General features: G+C 53.4%; 1 protein-coding gene across 1 annotated transcript in view; it reads right to left on the bottom strand.

Moving 5' to 3' along the window:
* CDS1 (CDP-diacylglycerol synthase 1) overlaps positions 1-12612 on the bottom strand; it is a 68688-nt gene extending 56076 nt beyond the window's left edge. The window contains exon 1 of the mRNA XM_066574357.1: positions 12385-12612. Coding sequence (XP_066430454.1) covers positions 12385-12444 — 60 coding nt within the window. The 5' untranslated portion in view covers positions 12445-12612. The remainder of the gene's footprint in view (positions 1-12384) is intronic.
* Positions 12613-17293: the final 4681 nt, after the last annotated feature.

The following is a 17293-nucleotide window of genomic DNA, read 5'->3' as shown; positions in this document are numbered from 1 at the left end:
ACACATGGGCGAAATGCGCTGGAACCCATGTATTTCGGCTTCAGGGGGGTTAATTTGCATGTGCAACCGCATCATGTGTTTGTGCTTTGCAAATATATAGGCACGAAACCTCATTGATTTTATGCCACATGCTCCACACGTGTGCACGTTACTTACATATTTGTGGCACATTTGCGCAAACCCACTGATTTAGGTAGGCTCCTGCGCTCCACAAATGCACAGAAGAGGTGCGCGCAAAAAACTGACATGTGAATGAACCTACCGTGTTTCCCCGAAAATAAGACAGTGTCTTATATTAATTTTTGTTCAAAAAGGTTTAACTTTTTTACATGTATAGCTGCCTGGACACTATTTAAATTGACTTTTTTAATTAACTGTTAGCAGGGTTTAATTTTGGAGTAGGGCTTATATTTCAAGCATCCTCAAAAATCCTGAAAAATCATTTTGCATCCTTAAAAATCCTGGAAAATCATGGTATGTCTTATTTTCAGGGAAACAGGGTATTAAATCAACAGGTTCTCTTTACTGTGTATTGAGCGCGCAAAATACTGCCAGCCTAAAGTTACATCCACAGGAGTGAGAATAAGAACTCCATTTGAATGGCGTCATACACATGGGCAGCGGCAGGAAGTGGGGTGGAGGTGGGGGTAAACCCCTACGTTGGCAAGCCCGATATTAGGCCTGGATTCCCAGCCAATATGGCACTCGCCCGTGTGAATGTAGCCTAAGGTTGCTCTCACGTAGCTCGCAAAATGCGGCATGTTCTATCTTGGGCGTGCTCTCGCATCGCAGTGCCCAATCGGAGAAACTCTGCAACCCCCCGCCGCGGTGAAGGATTGATTCTACTTCTTTTGACATTAAACTGCCTGGCATCCTTGAGGATTTCAAATAGTGGGAAGCGTGATATTGAGGGGGGGGGATATTCACAGCCCCATATCGCACTCGCCAGCGTGATTTTAGGTGATTTGGGGAAAAAAAAAGTTTTTTTCTTTCTCTAACACTGGTAATTCTATATGCCCTAAATTCCACATAGAGCATGAGCGCACTAATCACAAGTATTTTCTGCACCAGCGATGTTCTAACGGAACAACTAGTGCATTATTAATAGCACATAATAGGCCGTTCTTCTGCAACAAAGATACCTTAAAAGGCATAAAAATATGTAGCAATATTAGCACATGATGAGCAGAGATGTAGTCAGAGGATAATCTGTATATATGTACAGAGGTTACTGGAAAGCCGATGCAGTAGGAATACACAAATAGGAGTCACAGTGATGTGAAACCGGACATTTATACAACACTAGCCAGGGTTGGGATATATTAGGTAAAGGCCCATTTACACACAAAGATAATTGTTCAAAAGGTAGCAGTTTATGCAAAACAATCGCTCAAAACCTAATGGACACTAATGTCCATTAGCAGCTTATCACCTTCATTTGCATTTAAATAAGCCACCAGGAGCTGTGTGAAAAAGAACAGCAGGTGGTCTGTTCTCTGCATTCAGCTCCTTGGGGCTGCAAGCCGAATACAATGTAATCAGCGCTCCTGTGAAGAATACAGCACCATGGACAGCAAACACAGCATGCAGTCTGTGTTATCTTCTCTCCGTCTGAAAGATGAATTTTATGCTCACCTAAAAATCATTGTTCAGCCGAAGAGTGAAAGATGGGAGCATTTACAGACAACGATTACTGCTCAATCGTTACGTGTAAATGGGCCCTAACAAGTGATCAACTAAGGTGCTTTTAGAAGGAATGATTTTTTTTTTTTTGAACAATCATTCCAACAACGGAACGAACACGAATTATCTGCTTTTTGTTCATTTTATGCTGCCATAAAAACGATCGTTGGCTCGTTCACTTATCATTCAGTTTAAATAGTGCCCCGTGTTTCATACTCACTGAGCCCAATGCTGTGTCCCCGCGAAGATGCTGTGACTTCTCAGCCGGCTGTGCGCATGCTCTCACTCATCCCTAGGGGAGATTACACAACCAGCTGAGCAGTCACATTGCGTGAGGCTGGGCTAAGAATGCCTATTACATGGAGCGAGAAGTACACAATGACATTGCGTACTTGCTGCACACCGCCCATCACCATGTACTATCTTGGTGTGTTGGCACGCGCTGATAGAACATACTGCAATTTTAAGGTTCAAAGATGATGAAAAGTTCCCGTCAACAAGAGCCAAAGTATCTCCAAACCACCGGCTCGTACAGTCTCCCCAGTATGCAGTGGCTACTTACTATCTACTAAAAGTGGTCCAAAGGACGACCAACTGTGAACCAATGACAAGGCCATAGCTGCCCAAGGCCCATTCATGCAGGCAAGGACCTTCTTCAGGAGGACAGTGGTCTACTACAACGCACCATGTCGATGGATCTGCTGGTGCCAGGTATCATAAGACACCGTCAAAGGTCTTGTGGTCCAAGTCACAATAGGTCAGAGCTGTAAGAACATTTCCGCAAGATGCAGCGGTATTTGCCATCCCATATAAAATTTGACACCATGCGGGTTATGATGTAGAAGTAAAAGTGGAAGAATTCTGCATTAGAATCTGCAAAAGAGTTTAGGTAGATTTCTGCAAGGTAAAGTCGGCTTCACGCGAGCGTATTCGCATGCGCAATACACAGTGAATAAAACCCATTGATTTCCACATTTTCGTGTGCTCAAAACACTGCAAAATATGCGCCAATGCACGAGCAAAAAGAAGCAACTAGTTAGTTAGTTGCGCAAGTACGCGGCGCTCATGGGCACGCAAATATGCATACGCTTGCATGGAGGCAACCTAAGATATGCTGCATCCTGAGGAAGAATGTATGGCAGCATGGAGGGTAAAAAGGCCGGGCAGCTTGGAGGAAAGCGGGTGGTCCCCATTATAATCAATGGGGTCCGCCCGGCGCTGCTCGGTTCAGCTGTGGGGATTCCCCTTCCCTGCTGCCCGAACAGAGCAGCGCAGATGTGGTGGTAGGAGATACAACGGCTACATTGTTGCCATTAGTGGCAGGAAGTTGTTACTTGCCGTTACTTTAGGTTGCAGCTTGGTTTGGCTTATTATGCAATAACTGTTCCTCTAGCGCTTACTTCTTGTAGCTTGCACTCCGCTGAGCGAGAAGTAACGGCATTAGCAAAGCAAATGGGACGACGCTTTATTGCACCGCTTTCCTTTGCATAATGCAGGTTTTGTCATCCACATATTTCCATGTGTTACCGAATACCTTAGCTAACACCGCCACGTACGGCACGCTCACCCCGAAACAGCATTTTATGAATCAATAGACCAACATGGAGATACAACAAGAGATGTCTAGAAGATCCTGTCCTGCCAAGCACATCCCCATATGGCCCTCTGGGACTCAGAACAACTGCAGGCGCATCACAAGTCTCAGGTTCTTACTGTAGACTGTAAATAAAATGCATTCAATGGATTCCGCAGAGTGAAGTCATGGAGCTCCATCTCTGCACACATATGTATCAATACTGAGAGTCAAAAATAATCCCTTCCCCCCAGAAAAAGTTGTTGTTTTGCTACAAAACCCATCCTGCAGTTCCATCTCAGGCAGATAAGCCAATGATGGGAGTTGTGATGTGATTAGATGAACGGTCTTGTCACCAGAGACCCTAAAAGTGGTTCCCCCTTGGCCTATAAGAGGCTCTCGGAGGCTCCTTGTGTGTAGTGACCTCTTCTTCCGGTTGTGTAGAGCTTGTTGGCCACTAGACGCCTTTACGACACAGAGAAGAGATTTCACCCCGTTACCAGAGTCTGAGAGGGGCGCATTATTGGGATGTGAGAAGCTGGATGGTTGTATCGATGGATTATCCCGACCGGCCGTTCAGACCAGACTGTTAGGAGGTGCTGGGACCAGTGAATGTGTGAGGGCACACAAGGTGAACGGGCTCAGGACCCCCTACAGACTACAAGTAGAGAGGAGCGTCTGACCAGACTGCTAGGAGGTGTTGGAAAAGTGGATGTGTGAAGGCACACAAGGTGACCGGGCTCAGGATGCCCACTACAGACCACCAGTAGAGAGGAGCGTTTGACCAGACTGTTAGGAGGTGTTGGGACCAGTGGATGTGTGAGAGCACACAAGGTGACCGGGCTCAGGACGCCCCCTACAGACCACCGGTAGAGAGGAGCGTTTGACCAGACTGTTAGGAGGTGCTGGGACCAGTGGATGTGTGAGGGCACACAAGGTGACCGGGCTCAGGATGCCCACTACAGACCACCGGTAGAGAGGAGCGTTTGACCAGACTGTTAGGAGGTGTTGGAACCAGTGGATGTGTGACAGCACACAAAGTGACCGTGCTCAGGACCCCCTACAGACCACCAGTAGAGAGGAACGTCTGGACCAGACTGTTAGGTGGTGTTGGGAACAGTGGATGTGTGAGGGCATACAAGGTGACCGGGCTCAGGCCCCCTTTACTGACCACCAGTAGAGAGGAGCATCTGACCAGACTGTTAGGAGGTGTTGGGACCAGTGGATGTGTGAGGGCACACAAGGTGACCGGGCTCAGGACACCCTACAGACCACCAGTAGAGAGGAACGTCTGGACCAGACTGTTAGGAGGTGTTGGGAACAGTGGATGTGTGAGGGCACACAAGGTGACCGGAAAAAAAAAATCAGCAATAGAACACGTATGGGACCATCTGGGACGCCAATTTCCACAGCATACAAGTTTGCACAATCTAGAAGCTCAGTTACAGCAAATGTGTGGTAATATACCACAAGATACCATATGGAACTTGTATGCTTCCATGTCTGCCCGTATCACAGCTTGTACATAAACTAGAGGTGGTAGAACTGGATACTAGAGCCTCCATGCTGACCCATATCACATCTTGTATCCAAGCTAGAGGCGGTACAACAGGGTACCAAAGCCTCTATGCCCACCCGTATCACATCTTGTATATAATCCAGAGAGCAGCATGGGACATAAAAGGCACAAGGCGTATTTAGTGGGAATATACTTTAGAACAGGGGTTTCAAATTTGGTTTCACCGAGGGCCGCATCAGTATTAGTAAGGACATTTAGAAGGGCTCATTTACGCGGGAGATTTCACAGACGGCTCGATCACCACTGATTTACACTGAGGTATTCAGACATGCGTATCTACCGAATGCAAAAAAAAAATAAAAAACACGCACCATGTCCTATTTTAATTCGCCATTTAGTGTTACAAGTCAGTCATCATACTGTATATAGGCAGAGTTCATACAGTCCGCAGAACCGGATGAACAGGTACCAAGCAAAACTATTCCCAACGTTCCAAGTCTGATGGCATAAGCCGCGCTCACAGAACCGGTGTGCCACGCACGCATCTCTCGGGTGCGGGCACGTTGCAAGTACACAATGACATGCGTACTAGCTTTGTGCCACCAATCCTCACGCACTATTTAAGCGTGTATTCGCTGTATTACTCACGTGAAAAAAAAAAAGGCTATTGGCATCGCGTGTTGCGTGCGAAGTACAATACGCCCGTGTGAGAGCAACCTAACCCGTAAGGTAGTGGTGAGGGTAGAAGGGTCTACCAGACTCCCTACTGATCGGTTAAAAAAAGCAGTATTTCACAACCTAAGAGCAAGGCCTGTGTCACGAGCGTGTGCACATTTGCGCCGTGTTTTTGCACATCGGCATTGTGCATGTGCGTGAAAAGAAAAACACGCACCGATGCTCAGGCATTGAATTAGCCAGTTAGTTTAAGGAGTTCAAGAGGTGTTCTTCCCATGTGCTCAGGGAAATGGAGAATGGAGTTTTTGGGGGGTTTTTTTGCATGACGCAATTGCGACCCCATTCAAATCAATGAGTTCTGTTTTCTGCGCATTACATGTGAAAAATGTTTGCACGCAAGTACGTTCGTGTGACACAGGCCTAAAGCTAGGTTGACATGCAGGAGAACCCTGTCTAAGTGTAGATTTTTGCCACGGATTTGCATTGCGATACCATAAGCGAGCATCGGGTCGGGGTAAGAACACAGTTCAGTCTGGATTCACCCACTTTAATCTCACAAGTCGGGATGAGATTTTGGGCGGGGGGTTGGAACCATATACTGGTTTGCTGCAAAGTTGTGATCTCAAGATAGAATATCTTCAGTGGAATAAATTAAAGGGGTTTTACCGAAAAATCGCTTCAAGCTTTTATATTAAAATCTAAGATTTAGTATTTTCAATTCATTCTTGTTTCAAGCTGAAAACTTTAAAGAGCTTGTGCCAAAATTCTGGTAAGCGGGAGTCTCAAAGCTGAGATCCCCATTAATCGTGAGAACGAAGGGACCGTGTCAATTCTCCTCCTTACTGCCGGCTCGCTGCACCAGCGAAGTTAGTAGATTGAATGAAGTGGTGGAACGTGTGCGGCGCCACTCCAGTCATATTCAATGGAACCGTCGAAAACAGATGAACATTTGTGCTTGGATTTCCATCAACCCCATTAAAACAAATGAAACGACATCACATTGGATGGACTGGTGGTTGCACCTATCAGACATCATTGTTGGGGGTACAGCAGGCCCACAGCGACAGACTGCACATGGAGACCCCCCACCGATCAGACTATCACCTATGCTTTGGATTGGCAGATAGAAGTTGTTCTAGCTACAATTCCTTTAACCGCTTAAAATCCAGGGTGTTTCAGACACTTTTTAGCGATTTTACACATGTGGTTGCTTTACGGGCCTTATAAAAGAAACATTGTGGGCAAATGGTGGGTTGTTTTCTTTTTTATTATTTTATTCTGTAAATTTTTTAACTTATTTTTGTAACTTTTTTTTTTTTTTTTTTTACATCAATGTCTCCATAAAATCATAAAAGACCTCTGGTTTTCAATTTGACACTTTTCCACTGTACCTGTGGATCCATAGGAGCCCCAGTTACAGGAGAAAACATCCCCCTGTAGTGACAATAGTCACTAACAGAGCTGATCTGTGTCTGCTGTGGCAGGGGATACCCAACAGTCAGGTGATCGCTGCGTCAAATAGTGGAAGTGACAATTCCGCTTTCTGTGTTCACTATATAGCACTCATTGAGCGTTATGTGGCCTGCAAGAGAGAACAAGGCAGAAGAAGGGCGGCATTGATTGGTTCTTGAGCGCCATGGCTCAGCCAATCAGAGCCAGCGCTTCCTAAAGGCGGGATTTATGAACCCCCTAACCAGGAAGCAGCGGCTGAAGACTGCAAACAAGTGCAGCGGAGCGCACAGCGCTTGTTAGGTAATGCATTGTTGTGGTCTTTTTCTTTTTGAATGCCACTAGGCCTTATTTTCGGGGTAGGGCTTATATTTTAAGCCCTCCCTGAAAATCCGTGCAATAAAAAAAAGCGCTACAAAGTCGAGGGACTTTGTATTGTGATATAGATGCAAGAAACCACAGCGATATCGCACAGAAGTCACAGGAACCCAGCTGCAATTTTCTTGCAGCGATATTGCTGTCGCCAGTGTGAAAGGGGCCTAAAAGTCATCATGAGCTCACTGCGGTTCGCTACAATATAACTCATTGCAGCCGATGATGTTGCTTTACTTACTTTTTACATTAAACCAGCAGATTAACGCGTTTGAAGGGACACAGATCTCTTCATAAGACAGCTGAATTACAGCTATATTGGTCTACTGGCTTATAATAAAATCCCTTTGAGTCCGACATATGTAAACGGAATAATAATCTTTATTTGTATAGCGCCAACATATTCCGCAGCGCTTACAAAGACAGGAAAATGCAGGAAGACAAAAGTACAAAAAATTACAGAACCACGGTTACATAGTAATCAGTTGATGGAAACAATAGGGGTGCGGGTCCTGCTCCAACGGGCTTACATACTACAAGTAATGGGGGGGATACAGAAGGTAAAGGGGCTGGAGATGTGCACTGTATGGGGAGGTGGAGAGTGAGGGATGCTATATACAGACGATGGTCAGACATTTAGCCGTGTGACGGCAGGATCGGTATGACTGCAGTGGGCAGTTGATTGGTGGCTAGCAGGGATTGCAGTCAGTAGGTCAGGGAGCATGTTATCAGGCGGCGTACAGAGGGGTTTGTTTAGGGAATGCGGTATGCCTCCCTGAAGAGGTGCGTTTTTAGAGCACGCCTGAAGTTCTGCGAGTCCTGGATTGCTCGGGTACCTTTGGTAGTGCGTTCCAGAGGACTGCTGCTGCTCTGGAGAAGTCTTGGAGGCGGGAATGGGAGGTTCGAATTAAAGGGGCGCTCAGTCTGGTTTCCTTAGCAGAGCGGAGAGCCCGGGCTGGGTGACGGATTGAGATGAGGGAGGCGATATAGGGGGGCACTGCACTGTGGAGGGCTTTGTGGATGAAGGTGGCGAGTTTAAATTGAATTCTGTATTTAACTGGCAGCAAGTGCAGTGACCGGCACAGGACAGAGGCGTCCGAGTAGCGCCTGGACAGGAAGATGAGCCTGGCTGCCGCATTCAGGATGGACTGGAGAGGGTAGAGTCTGGTGCAGGGGAGGCCGATCAGCAACGAGTTGCAATAATGGAGGCGGAAGTGGAGGAGGGCAACAGTAAGCGTTTTTAGTGTGTCTGCGGTCAGAGCGGATTCTTGCGATATTCTTGAGGTGCAGCTGACATGTTCGGGCCAGAGATTGCATAAAGGGGGTGAAGGACAGATCAGAGTCGAATATGACCCCAAGACAGCAGGCATGCTGTCTAGGAGTTATGGTGGCACCACACACTGAGATGGAGATGTCAGGAGGAGGTCGGTTAGTGGAGGGTGGAAATACCAGTAGGTCAGTTTTAGAGAGGTTTAGTTTTAGGTAGAGAGAGGACATAGTGTTAGAGACAGCGGACAGACAGTCGGTGATGTTTTGGAGTAAAGGTGCAGAGATGTCACGGGAAGAGGTGTATAGCTGGGTGTCGTCAGCGTAGAGGTGGTATAGGAGGCCAAATCTCCTGATGGTTTGTCCAATAGGGGCTGTGTAAATGGAGAAAAGGAGGGGGCCTTGGACCGAGCCCTGGGGGACCCCAAAAGCAAGGGGAAGAGGAGGGGAGGTAGAGCCAGCAAAGAAAACGCTGAAGGAGCAGTCAGATAGGTAGGAGGAGAACCAAGAGAGAGCACTGTCCTTTAGGACAATGGAGTGTAGCATACTGAGGAGGAGTTTGTGGTCAACAGTGTCAAATACTGCAGAGAGGTCAAGAAGGATCAGTAGGGAGTAATCACCCCTCGATTTGGCTGTCAGGAGGTCGTTTGACAACCTTGTAAGGGCAGTTTCTGTTGAGTGTTGGGGTCAGAAGCCAGACTGTAGGGGGTCGAGAAGAAAGTTCTCTGATAGGTAGCTTATAAGGCGGGAGTAAACCAAATGTTCCAATTTTTTGGAGATGAAGGGGAGATTAGAGATGGGTCGGTAGTTGGCTGCATCAGTCGCGTCCAGAGTCAGCTTTTTTAGCAGTGGGGATATGATTGCGTGTTTGAAAAAAGAGGGAAAGATGCCAGAGGTTAGAGAGAGGTTGAATATAGTGGTGAGATGGGAGATAACCACTGGGGAGAGGGACCGGAGGTGGTGTGAGGGGAGAGGGATCGGAGGTGGTGTGAGGGGAGAGGATCGCTAGTGCAGGTGGTGGGGCAAGCAATTTTGAGACTTCTTCCTATGTTGTTGGTCTGAGTACAGACAATGAGCAGGAGCTAGATGCAGTATTGATGAGACTAGGGTCAGGGCTAGTCTGGGATTGGGAAGTTATTTCCTGAAGGATGTCATCAATCATCAATAATCACTTAATGATCATTGGTGGCCAACGGTTACGCATAAGCGGCCATGACCTCCCTCCCTCATCTTATACTGCACCGCTATGGTCGACCAGTATAGTAGGTTGCAGCACCTACTTCCATCTAACCATCTTTAGACCTGGTATACTTGCGTACCACTCTGCCTCGAGTCCCACCGCTCTAATCAGATGAATGGAACAGTTTTTGAGTCGCAGAAATCTGCTTAAAAGAGCATGTTAGAGAGGTAGAGTCTCTCAGAAGCAAAGATGGTCAGAGGGTCACCAATCTGTGAAGAACTGCGTCTACAAATTGTGGAACAATTTCAGAAAAATGTTCCTCAACGTAAAATTGCGAAGACTTTGAATATTTCACCATCTACAGTATATAATATAATCAACAGAATCAGAGAGTCTGAAGAAATTCATGTGCGCAAGGGACAAGGCCGACGGTCAGTATTAGATGCTCGAGATCTACAGGCCCTCAGGGGCCAGTGCATTAAAAACAGGCATGATTCTGTAATGCCAATCACTGGATGGGCGCAGGAATACTTCCAGAAATCATTGTCTGTGAACACAGCTGGCCGTGCAATCCACTAATGTAAGTTAAAGCTGCGTCATGCAAAGACGATGACATATCAATACAATCCAGAAACGCCGGCGTCTTCTCTGGGCCAAGGATCATTTAAAATGGACTGAGGCAAAATGGAAAACTGTTCTGTGGTCAGACGAATCAACATTTGAAATTCTTTTTGGAATCCACAGACACCGTGTCCTGCGGACTCAAGAGGAGAGGGACTATCCAGGCTGTTATCAGCACACAGTTCAAAAGCCTGGATCTCTGATGGTATGGGGTGGCATTAGTGCCTATGGCATGGGCAGCTTACACATCTTCACAGGCACCATCAGTGCTGAGCGGACGACCCGGACTGTGGAGCAGCTAGAATGCCAAGTCCAACAAGAATGGGACAACATTCCTCTCCCAAAACTGCAGTAATTGGTCTCCTCACTTCCCAGATGTTTACAGGCCATTGATGCTACACAACGGTAGACGCGGCCCTGTCTGACTTTTGGGAGATGTGTTGCTGCCATCAATTTCCCAACTAGTTAATTTTTTAAAAAGGAAAATTAAAAAACGGTCTCCCCTCCCCCTCTGATATGATCTATTGTGAACAGAATACGGTTAGATGAGATTTTCAAATCATTACATTCTTTTCTTTTTCCACGACATCCTAACTTTTTTTTGGGAATTGGGGTTGCACGTGCATTAAAGTATAGGCAACCTGCCCGGCCCTTCGGTCAGACCCTTCTGTAAATCTCTATCAGGACAAACAGCTCTTGTTGTCAAAGCGACAAGGCCACAGCGGCCCCCGCTGTCCTTCAGGTGATGGCGCTCTCCTACTAGGGCAGATGTGTGATAAGCGGACGTAACAAGACAGGTGAGAACAGGAGCAGCAATTGTGGGGTCCTACAGCCTGCCCCTACGAAGGGCTTCCGTGGCACCCGACAACCCGTCCCTACGAGGGGGGAGAGGGGGGGGGGGCAAACGACAGCCCGTCCTTCCTACGAGGGGGAGCGGCTTTCACTGCAGCCTGTCCCTAGGGGGGGGCTCCCGCGGTGCCCGACAGCCTGTCCCCGGGAGGGGGGGGCTCCCGCGGCGCCCGACAGCCTGTCCCCGGGGGGGGGGGGCTCCCGCGGCACCCGCCAGCCTGTCCCTGGGGGGGGGGGGGGTGGCCTCCCGCAGCGCCCGACAGCTTGTCCCTCGGGGGGGGGGGGGGGCTCCCGCGGCACCCGACAGCCTGTCCCTGGGGGGGGCTCCCGCGGCACCCGCCAGCCTGTCCCTAAGAAGGGCTCCTGCGACGCCTGACGGCCTGTCCCTACGCTGGGCTCCTGCGGTGACTGACGGCCTGTCCCTACGGGGGGCTCCTGCGGTGACTGACGGCTTGACCCTACGGGGGGCTCCTGCGGTGACTAACGGCTTGACCATACGGGGGGCTCCTGCGGTGACTGACGGCCTGACCCTACGGGGGGCTCCTGCGGTGACTGACGGCCTGACCCTACGGGGGGCTCCTGCGGTGACTGACGGCCTGACCCTACGGGGGGCTCTTGCGGTGACTGACGGCCTCACCCTACGGGGGGCTCCTGCGGTGCCTGACAGCCTGTCCCTACGGGGAGCTCCTGTGGCATCTGACAGAGGGGGGAGGGGCTCCTGCGTTGTCTAACAGCCTGTCCCTACGGGGGGGGGGGGGGGGGGGGAGGGCTCCTGACAGCCTGTCCCTACGGGGAGGGGGGGCTCCTGCGGTGACTGACAGCCTGTCCCTACGGGGGGGGGCTCCTAGGGGGCCTGACAGCCTGTCCCTACAGGAGGCTCCTGGGGTGCCTGACAGCCTGTCCCTACAGGAGGCTCCTGGGGTGCCTGACAGCCTGTCCCTAGGGGGGGGGGGGGGGGGGGGGGGGGGGGGCTCCTGCGGCGCCCGACAGTCTACAGATCATTTGTGGCAACCAATAAGGCGGCTTCCTAAAGTGATAGCAGGAAGCTGATTGGTTGCTATGGACAACAGCATGCTTTCTCACTATTTTCTCCGGTTTTCGTGAATAAACTTTATGTGTCCGCACAAGGACAGTGCGGCCGCGGCCCGGGCGGACAGGTGGCGGCCCCGGCTAGGTGAGGCTACGGCGGGGACTTACTCTGTCGCTGTGATCGGGCTCGGCCTCCCCGGCGCCTCCTCTCCGCCGCAGCTCGGACATATCGCCGGATGAGCAGCAGGTAAGTGGATGGAAGATCTGCAGGCGGAGGGCGGTCACACAACACCCGGAAGCATGGCTCACTCTAGGGGTGGGACGGGCTCCGGTGAGCGGGAAGCCTCCTCGTACTTGTGAGCCGCCGTGCAGGGAGTGAGGAGCCGCGGCCGTCCGTCACCTCCTACTGCTGACAGCGGGGCGGGGAGGGGAGGCGCTGCCGGCGGGTGGAATGGTGGGGGCCAAACCGGAGCCACAAGCACTAAAGACGTCCTACTAGTCATCCTACTGCGGGGAGAACGTAAGACGGCCAGGGAGAGGAGGGACACTCCTTAGAAGTGCATGGGATGGGGGGGGGGGCACGACGCACCGAAGGAGCGCTTGGGGGGGGGGACACGACGCACCGAAGGAGCGCATTGGGGGGGGGGGGGGGACACGACGCACCGAAGGAGCGCTTGGGGGGGGGGACACGGCGCACCGAAGGAGCGCTTGGGGGGGGGGAGACACGGCGCACCGAAGGAGCGCTTGGGGGGGGGGGAGACACGGCGCACCGAAGGAGCGCTTGGGGGGGGGGGAGACACGGCGCACCGAAGGAGCGCTTGGGGGGGGGGGGAGACACGGCGCACCGAAGGAGCGCTTGGGGGGGGGGGAGACACGGCGCACCGAAGGAGCGCTTGGGGGGGGGGGAGACACGGCGCACCGAAGGAGCGCTTGGGGGGGGGGGAGACACGGCGCACCGAAGGAGCGCTTGGGGGGGGGGGGAGACACGGCGCACCGAAGGAGCGCTTGGGGGGGGGGGAGACACGGCGCACCGAAGGAGCGCTTGGGGGGGGGACACGGCGCACCGAAGGAGCGCTGGGGGGGGGGGACACGGCGCACCGAAGGAGCGCTGGGGGGGGGGACACGGCGCACCGAAGGAGCGCTTGGGGGGGGGACACGGCGCACCGAAGGAGCGCTTGAAGGGGGGGACACGGCGCACCGAAGGAGCGCTTGAAGGGGGGGACACGGCGCACCGAAGGAGCGCTTGGGGGGGGGACACGACGCACCGAAGGAGCGCTGGGGGGGGGGGGGGACACGGCGCACCGAAGGAGCGCTTGGGGGGGGGGGGAGACACGGCGCACCGAAGGAGCGCTTGGGGGGGGGGGAGACACGGCGCACCGAAGGAGCGCTTGGGGGGGGGGGAGACACGGCGCACCGAAGGAGCGCTTGGGGGGGGGGGAGACACGGCGCACCGAAGGAGCGCTTGGGGGGGGGGGAGACACGGCGCACCGAAGGAGCGCTTGGGGGGGGGGAGACACGGCGCACCGAAGGAGCGCTTGGGGGGGGGGAGACACGGCGCACCGAAGGAGCGCTTGGGGGGGGAGACACGGCGCACCGAAGGAGCGCTTGGGGGGGGAGACACGGCGCACCGAAGGAGCGCTTGGGGGGGGGACACGGCGCACCGAAGGAGCGCTTGGGGGGGGGGACACGGCGCACCGAAGGAGCGCTGGGGGGGGGGGGGGGGACACGGCGCACCGAAGGAGCGCTGGGGGGGGGGGGGGACACGGCGCACCGAAGGAGCGCTGGGGGGGGGGACACGGCGCACCGAAGGAGCGCTTGGGGGGGGGACACGGCGCACCGAAGGAGCGCTGGGGGGGGGGACACGGCGCACCGAAGGAGCGCTTGGGGGGGGGACACGGCGCACCGAAGGAGCGCTTGAAGGGGGGGACACGGCGCACCGAAGGAGCGCTTGAAGGGGGGGACACGGCGCACCGAAGGAGCGCTTGGGGGGGGGGACACGACGCACCGAAGGAGCGCTGGGGGGGGGGACACGGCGCACCGAAGGAGCGCTGGGGGGGGGGACACGGCGCACCGAAGGAGCGCTGGGGGGGGGGGGGGACACGGCGCACCGAAGGAGCGCTGGGGGGGGGGACACGGCGCACCGAAGGAGCGCTTGGGGGGGGGACACGGCGCACCGAAGGAGCGCTTGGGGGGGGGACACGGCGCACCGAAGGAGCGCTTGAAGGGGGGACACGGCGCACCGAAGGAGCGCTTGAAGGGGGGGACACGGCGCACCGAAGGAGCGCTTGGGGGGGGACACGGCGCACCGAAGGAGCGCTTGGGGGGGGGACACGGCGCACCGAAGGAGCGCTTGGGGGGGGGACACGACGCACCGAAGGAGCGCTTGGGGGGGGACACGGCGCACCGAAGGAGCGCTTGGGGGGGACACGGCGCACCGAAGGAGCGCTTGGGGGGGGACACGGCGCACCGAAGGAGCGCTTGGGGGGGGACACGGCGCACCGAAGGAGCGCATTGGGGGGGGGACACGACGCACCGAAGGAGCGCATTGGGGGGGGGACACGACGCACCGAAGGAGCGCATTGGGGGGGGGGACACGACGCACCGAAGGAGCGCATTGGGGGGGGACACGACGCACCGAAGGAGCGCATTGGGGGGACACACGACGCACCGAAGGAGCGCATTGGGGGGGACACGACGCACCGAAGGAGCGCATTGGGGGGGGGGGACACGACGCACCGAAGGAGCGCATTGGGGGGGGGGGACACGACGCACCGAAGGAGCGCGTGGGGGGGGGACACACGACGCACCGAAGGAGCGCGTGGGGGGGGACACACGACGCACCGAAGGAGCGCGTGGGGGGGGACACACGACGCACCGAAGGAGCGCGTGGGGGGGGACACACACGACGCACCGAAGGAGCGCGTGGGGGGGGACACACGACGCACCGAAGGAGCGCGTGGGGGGGGACACACACGACGCACCGAAGGAGCGCGTGGGGGGGGACACACACGACGCACCGAAGGAGCGCGTGGGGGGGGACACACGACGCACCGAAGGAGCGCGTGGGGGGGGGACACACGACGCACCGAAGGAGCGCGTGGGGGGGGGGACACACGACGCACCGAAGGAGCGCGTGGGGGGGGGACACACGACGCACCGAAGGAGCGCGTGGGGGGGGGACACACGACGCACCGAAGGAGCGCGTGGGGGGGAGGGACACCGTAGAAGTATATGGGGGACACGCACCATATAAGCACATGGGGGGACACCGTAGAAGTACATGGGGGAGGACACTGTGGAGGTGCATTGCGGTAAAACACTGTACAATTACATGTAGGGTCCACCGTGTAAGTGTGTGGGGGCACCATTGAGGTGCGTCGGGGATAGACACCATAGAAGTACATGGGGGAGGGGGGGAGACACCTTAGAAGTACTTAGTACATGGATTGTAGAAGTACATGGGGGTGGGGTACACCGTTGAAGTACATGGGGGGGGTTCACCGTAGAAGTACATGGGGGGAAACCCATAGAAGCACGTGGGGGGGGGGACACCGTGGAGATGCGTGGAGAGTAGGCACCGTAGAAGTACATGGATAGGTGACACCATGAAGTTGGGGGAGGGAGGGGTGACACCGTAGAAGTACATGGGGGGGAGGGGGGGTGACACCGTAGAGATACACTGGAAGGACTTCCATTGAGGTAGATGGAGGGGGGGGGCGGGGCACCGTAGAGGTTCATGAGGGAGGAGCTCCTTAGAGGTATATGGGGGGGGGGGGCACTGTACATTGAGGGGTTCCATAGAGGTTTGACCCCATAGAACAGGGTGTCCAACTCCTTTTCACCAAGGACCACAATAGCTCTCACTGAGTGCTGGCCGTATCCTTCACTGGTGCATCCTTGTAGCTTCTGCATCCATTTCTCTGCTGCATAACTGTCCGTCCAGGACAAGCTGCAGAAGAGGTTTTGCGCTGGGCACCGCCATCTCGTCACAGCCAGCAGTATGCTCCGTGGGGTGTGCTCCAGTAATAATGAACAGCCAGAGAACGTGCTCAAGAGATGCTCCTGAAGAGCCGGAGGGTCCTGTATTCTGAGCCGCTCAAAATGTAAAGATGAATATGACTAAAGACAGTTTTCTTTTTAGTCAGTTTCATAAATCTGCCCTTTAGTCTTAAAAGGAGGCGGCATGGGGGTGAGTGTCTGGTGGGCGGGCCCTCTGCGGCTTCTTCCTGTCCAGCTCATTTTGATTGCCAGGTCTCTCCTGATACACGGGTAGGGAGAAGCCTGGCTCTGGCGATTATTTATTTTTTTTATGTTTGTCTTCCGAGCCTTGCATAACAAAAACACTTTATACGGGTTTTTTGAGTCATATCGTCTATTTTCCAACCTCGCAGCTGTGAGGTCTTTTTTATTTTGACAGGATGAGTTGACATTTGCATTAGTACTATTTTGTAGTATATGTTTGCCTTTTGGTTTTTTTTTTCTCACAATAAAGCATTTTCATATGAAAAAATTTTTTTTTGTGTTTTGTTTATATTTCGAACTTTTTATTTCCGCCCCACTTAGGGGTTTGATACCTCATATAATACACTGCAATACTTGTATTGCAGTGTATTATGCCTGACGTAATTATTTCCAATGATGTCCTATTACGCCTTGCCTCTAGCAGGGTCTAATTAGAGTACTCAGATGATAGACTTGGGGACCAATGTAAAGGCCCATTTAGACGCAACGATTATCACTAGAGATGAGCGAGCACCCAAGTGCTCGGGTCCGCGTTATTCGAGTCGAGCTTTTCGTAAAATTCGAGAGCTCTACTCGAGTAACGAACCCCATTGACTACAATGGGAGATTCGAGCATTTTTGTATGTGGGACGGAGCTTTTTTTTTCCCCCCTCACAGTGGGGAGGAGCCAAAAACTGGGGCGGGGTCAAACACGGCTTGATGCTCGTTCGAGTAACAAGCACCATCGAGTACGCTAATGCTCGGAATGAGCATCAAGCTCAGCAGAGTACGTTCGCTCAACTCTAATTATCACTCAAAAGATATCTTTGGAGCGATAATCGTTGTGTCCATTTAC

The sequence above is a fragment of the Eleutherodactylus coqui genome, chromosome 7 (genome assembly GCF_035609145.1).
Source record: "Eleutherodactylus coqui strain aEleCoq1 chromosome 7, aEleCoq1.hap1, whole genome shotgun sequence".
Taxonomy (NCBI): Eukaryota; Metazoa; Chordata; class Amphibia; order Anura; family Eleutherodactylidae; genus Eleutherodactylus; species Eleutherodactylus coqui.
Note: the sequence above shows the minus strand (reverse complement) of the source record. Positions and strands in the feature narration are given on the sequence as shown.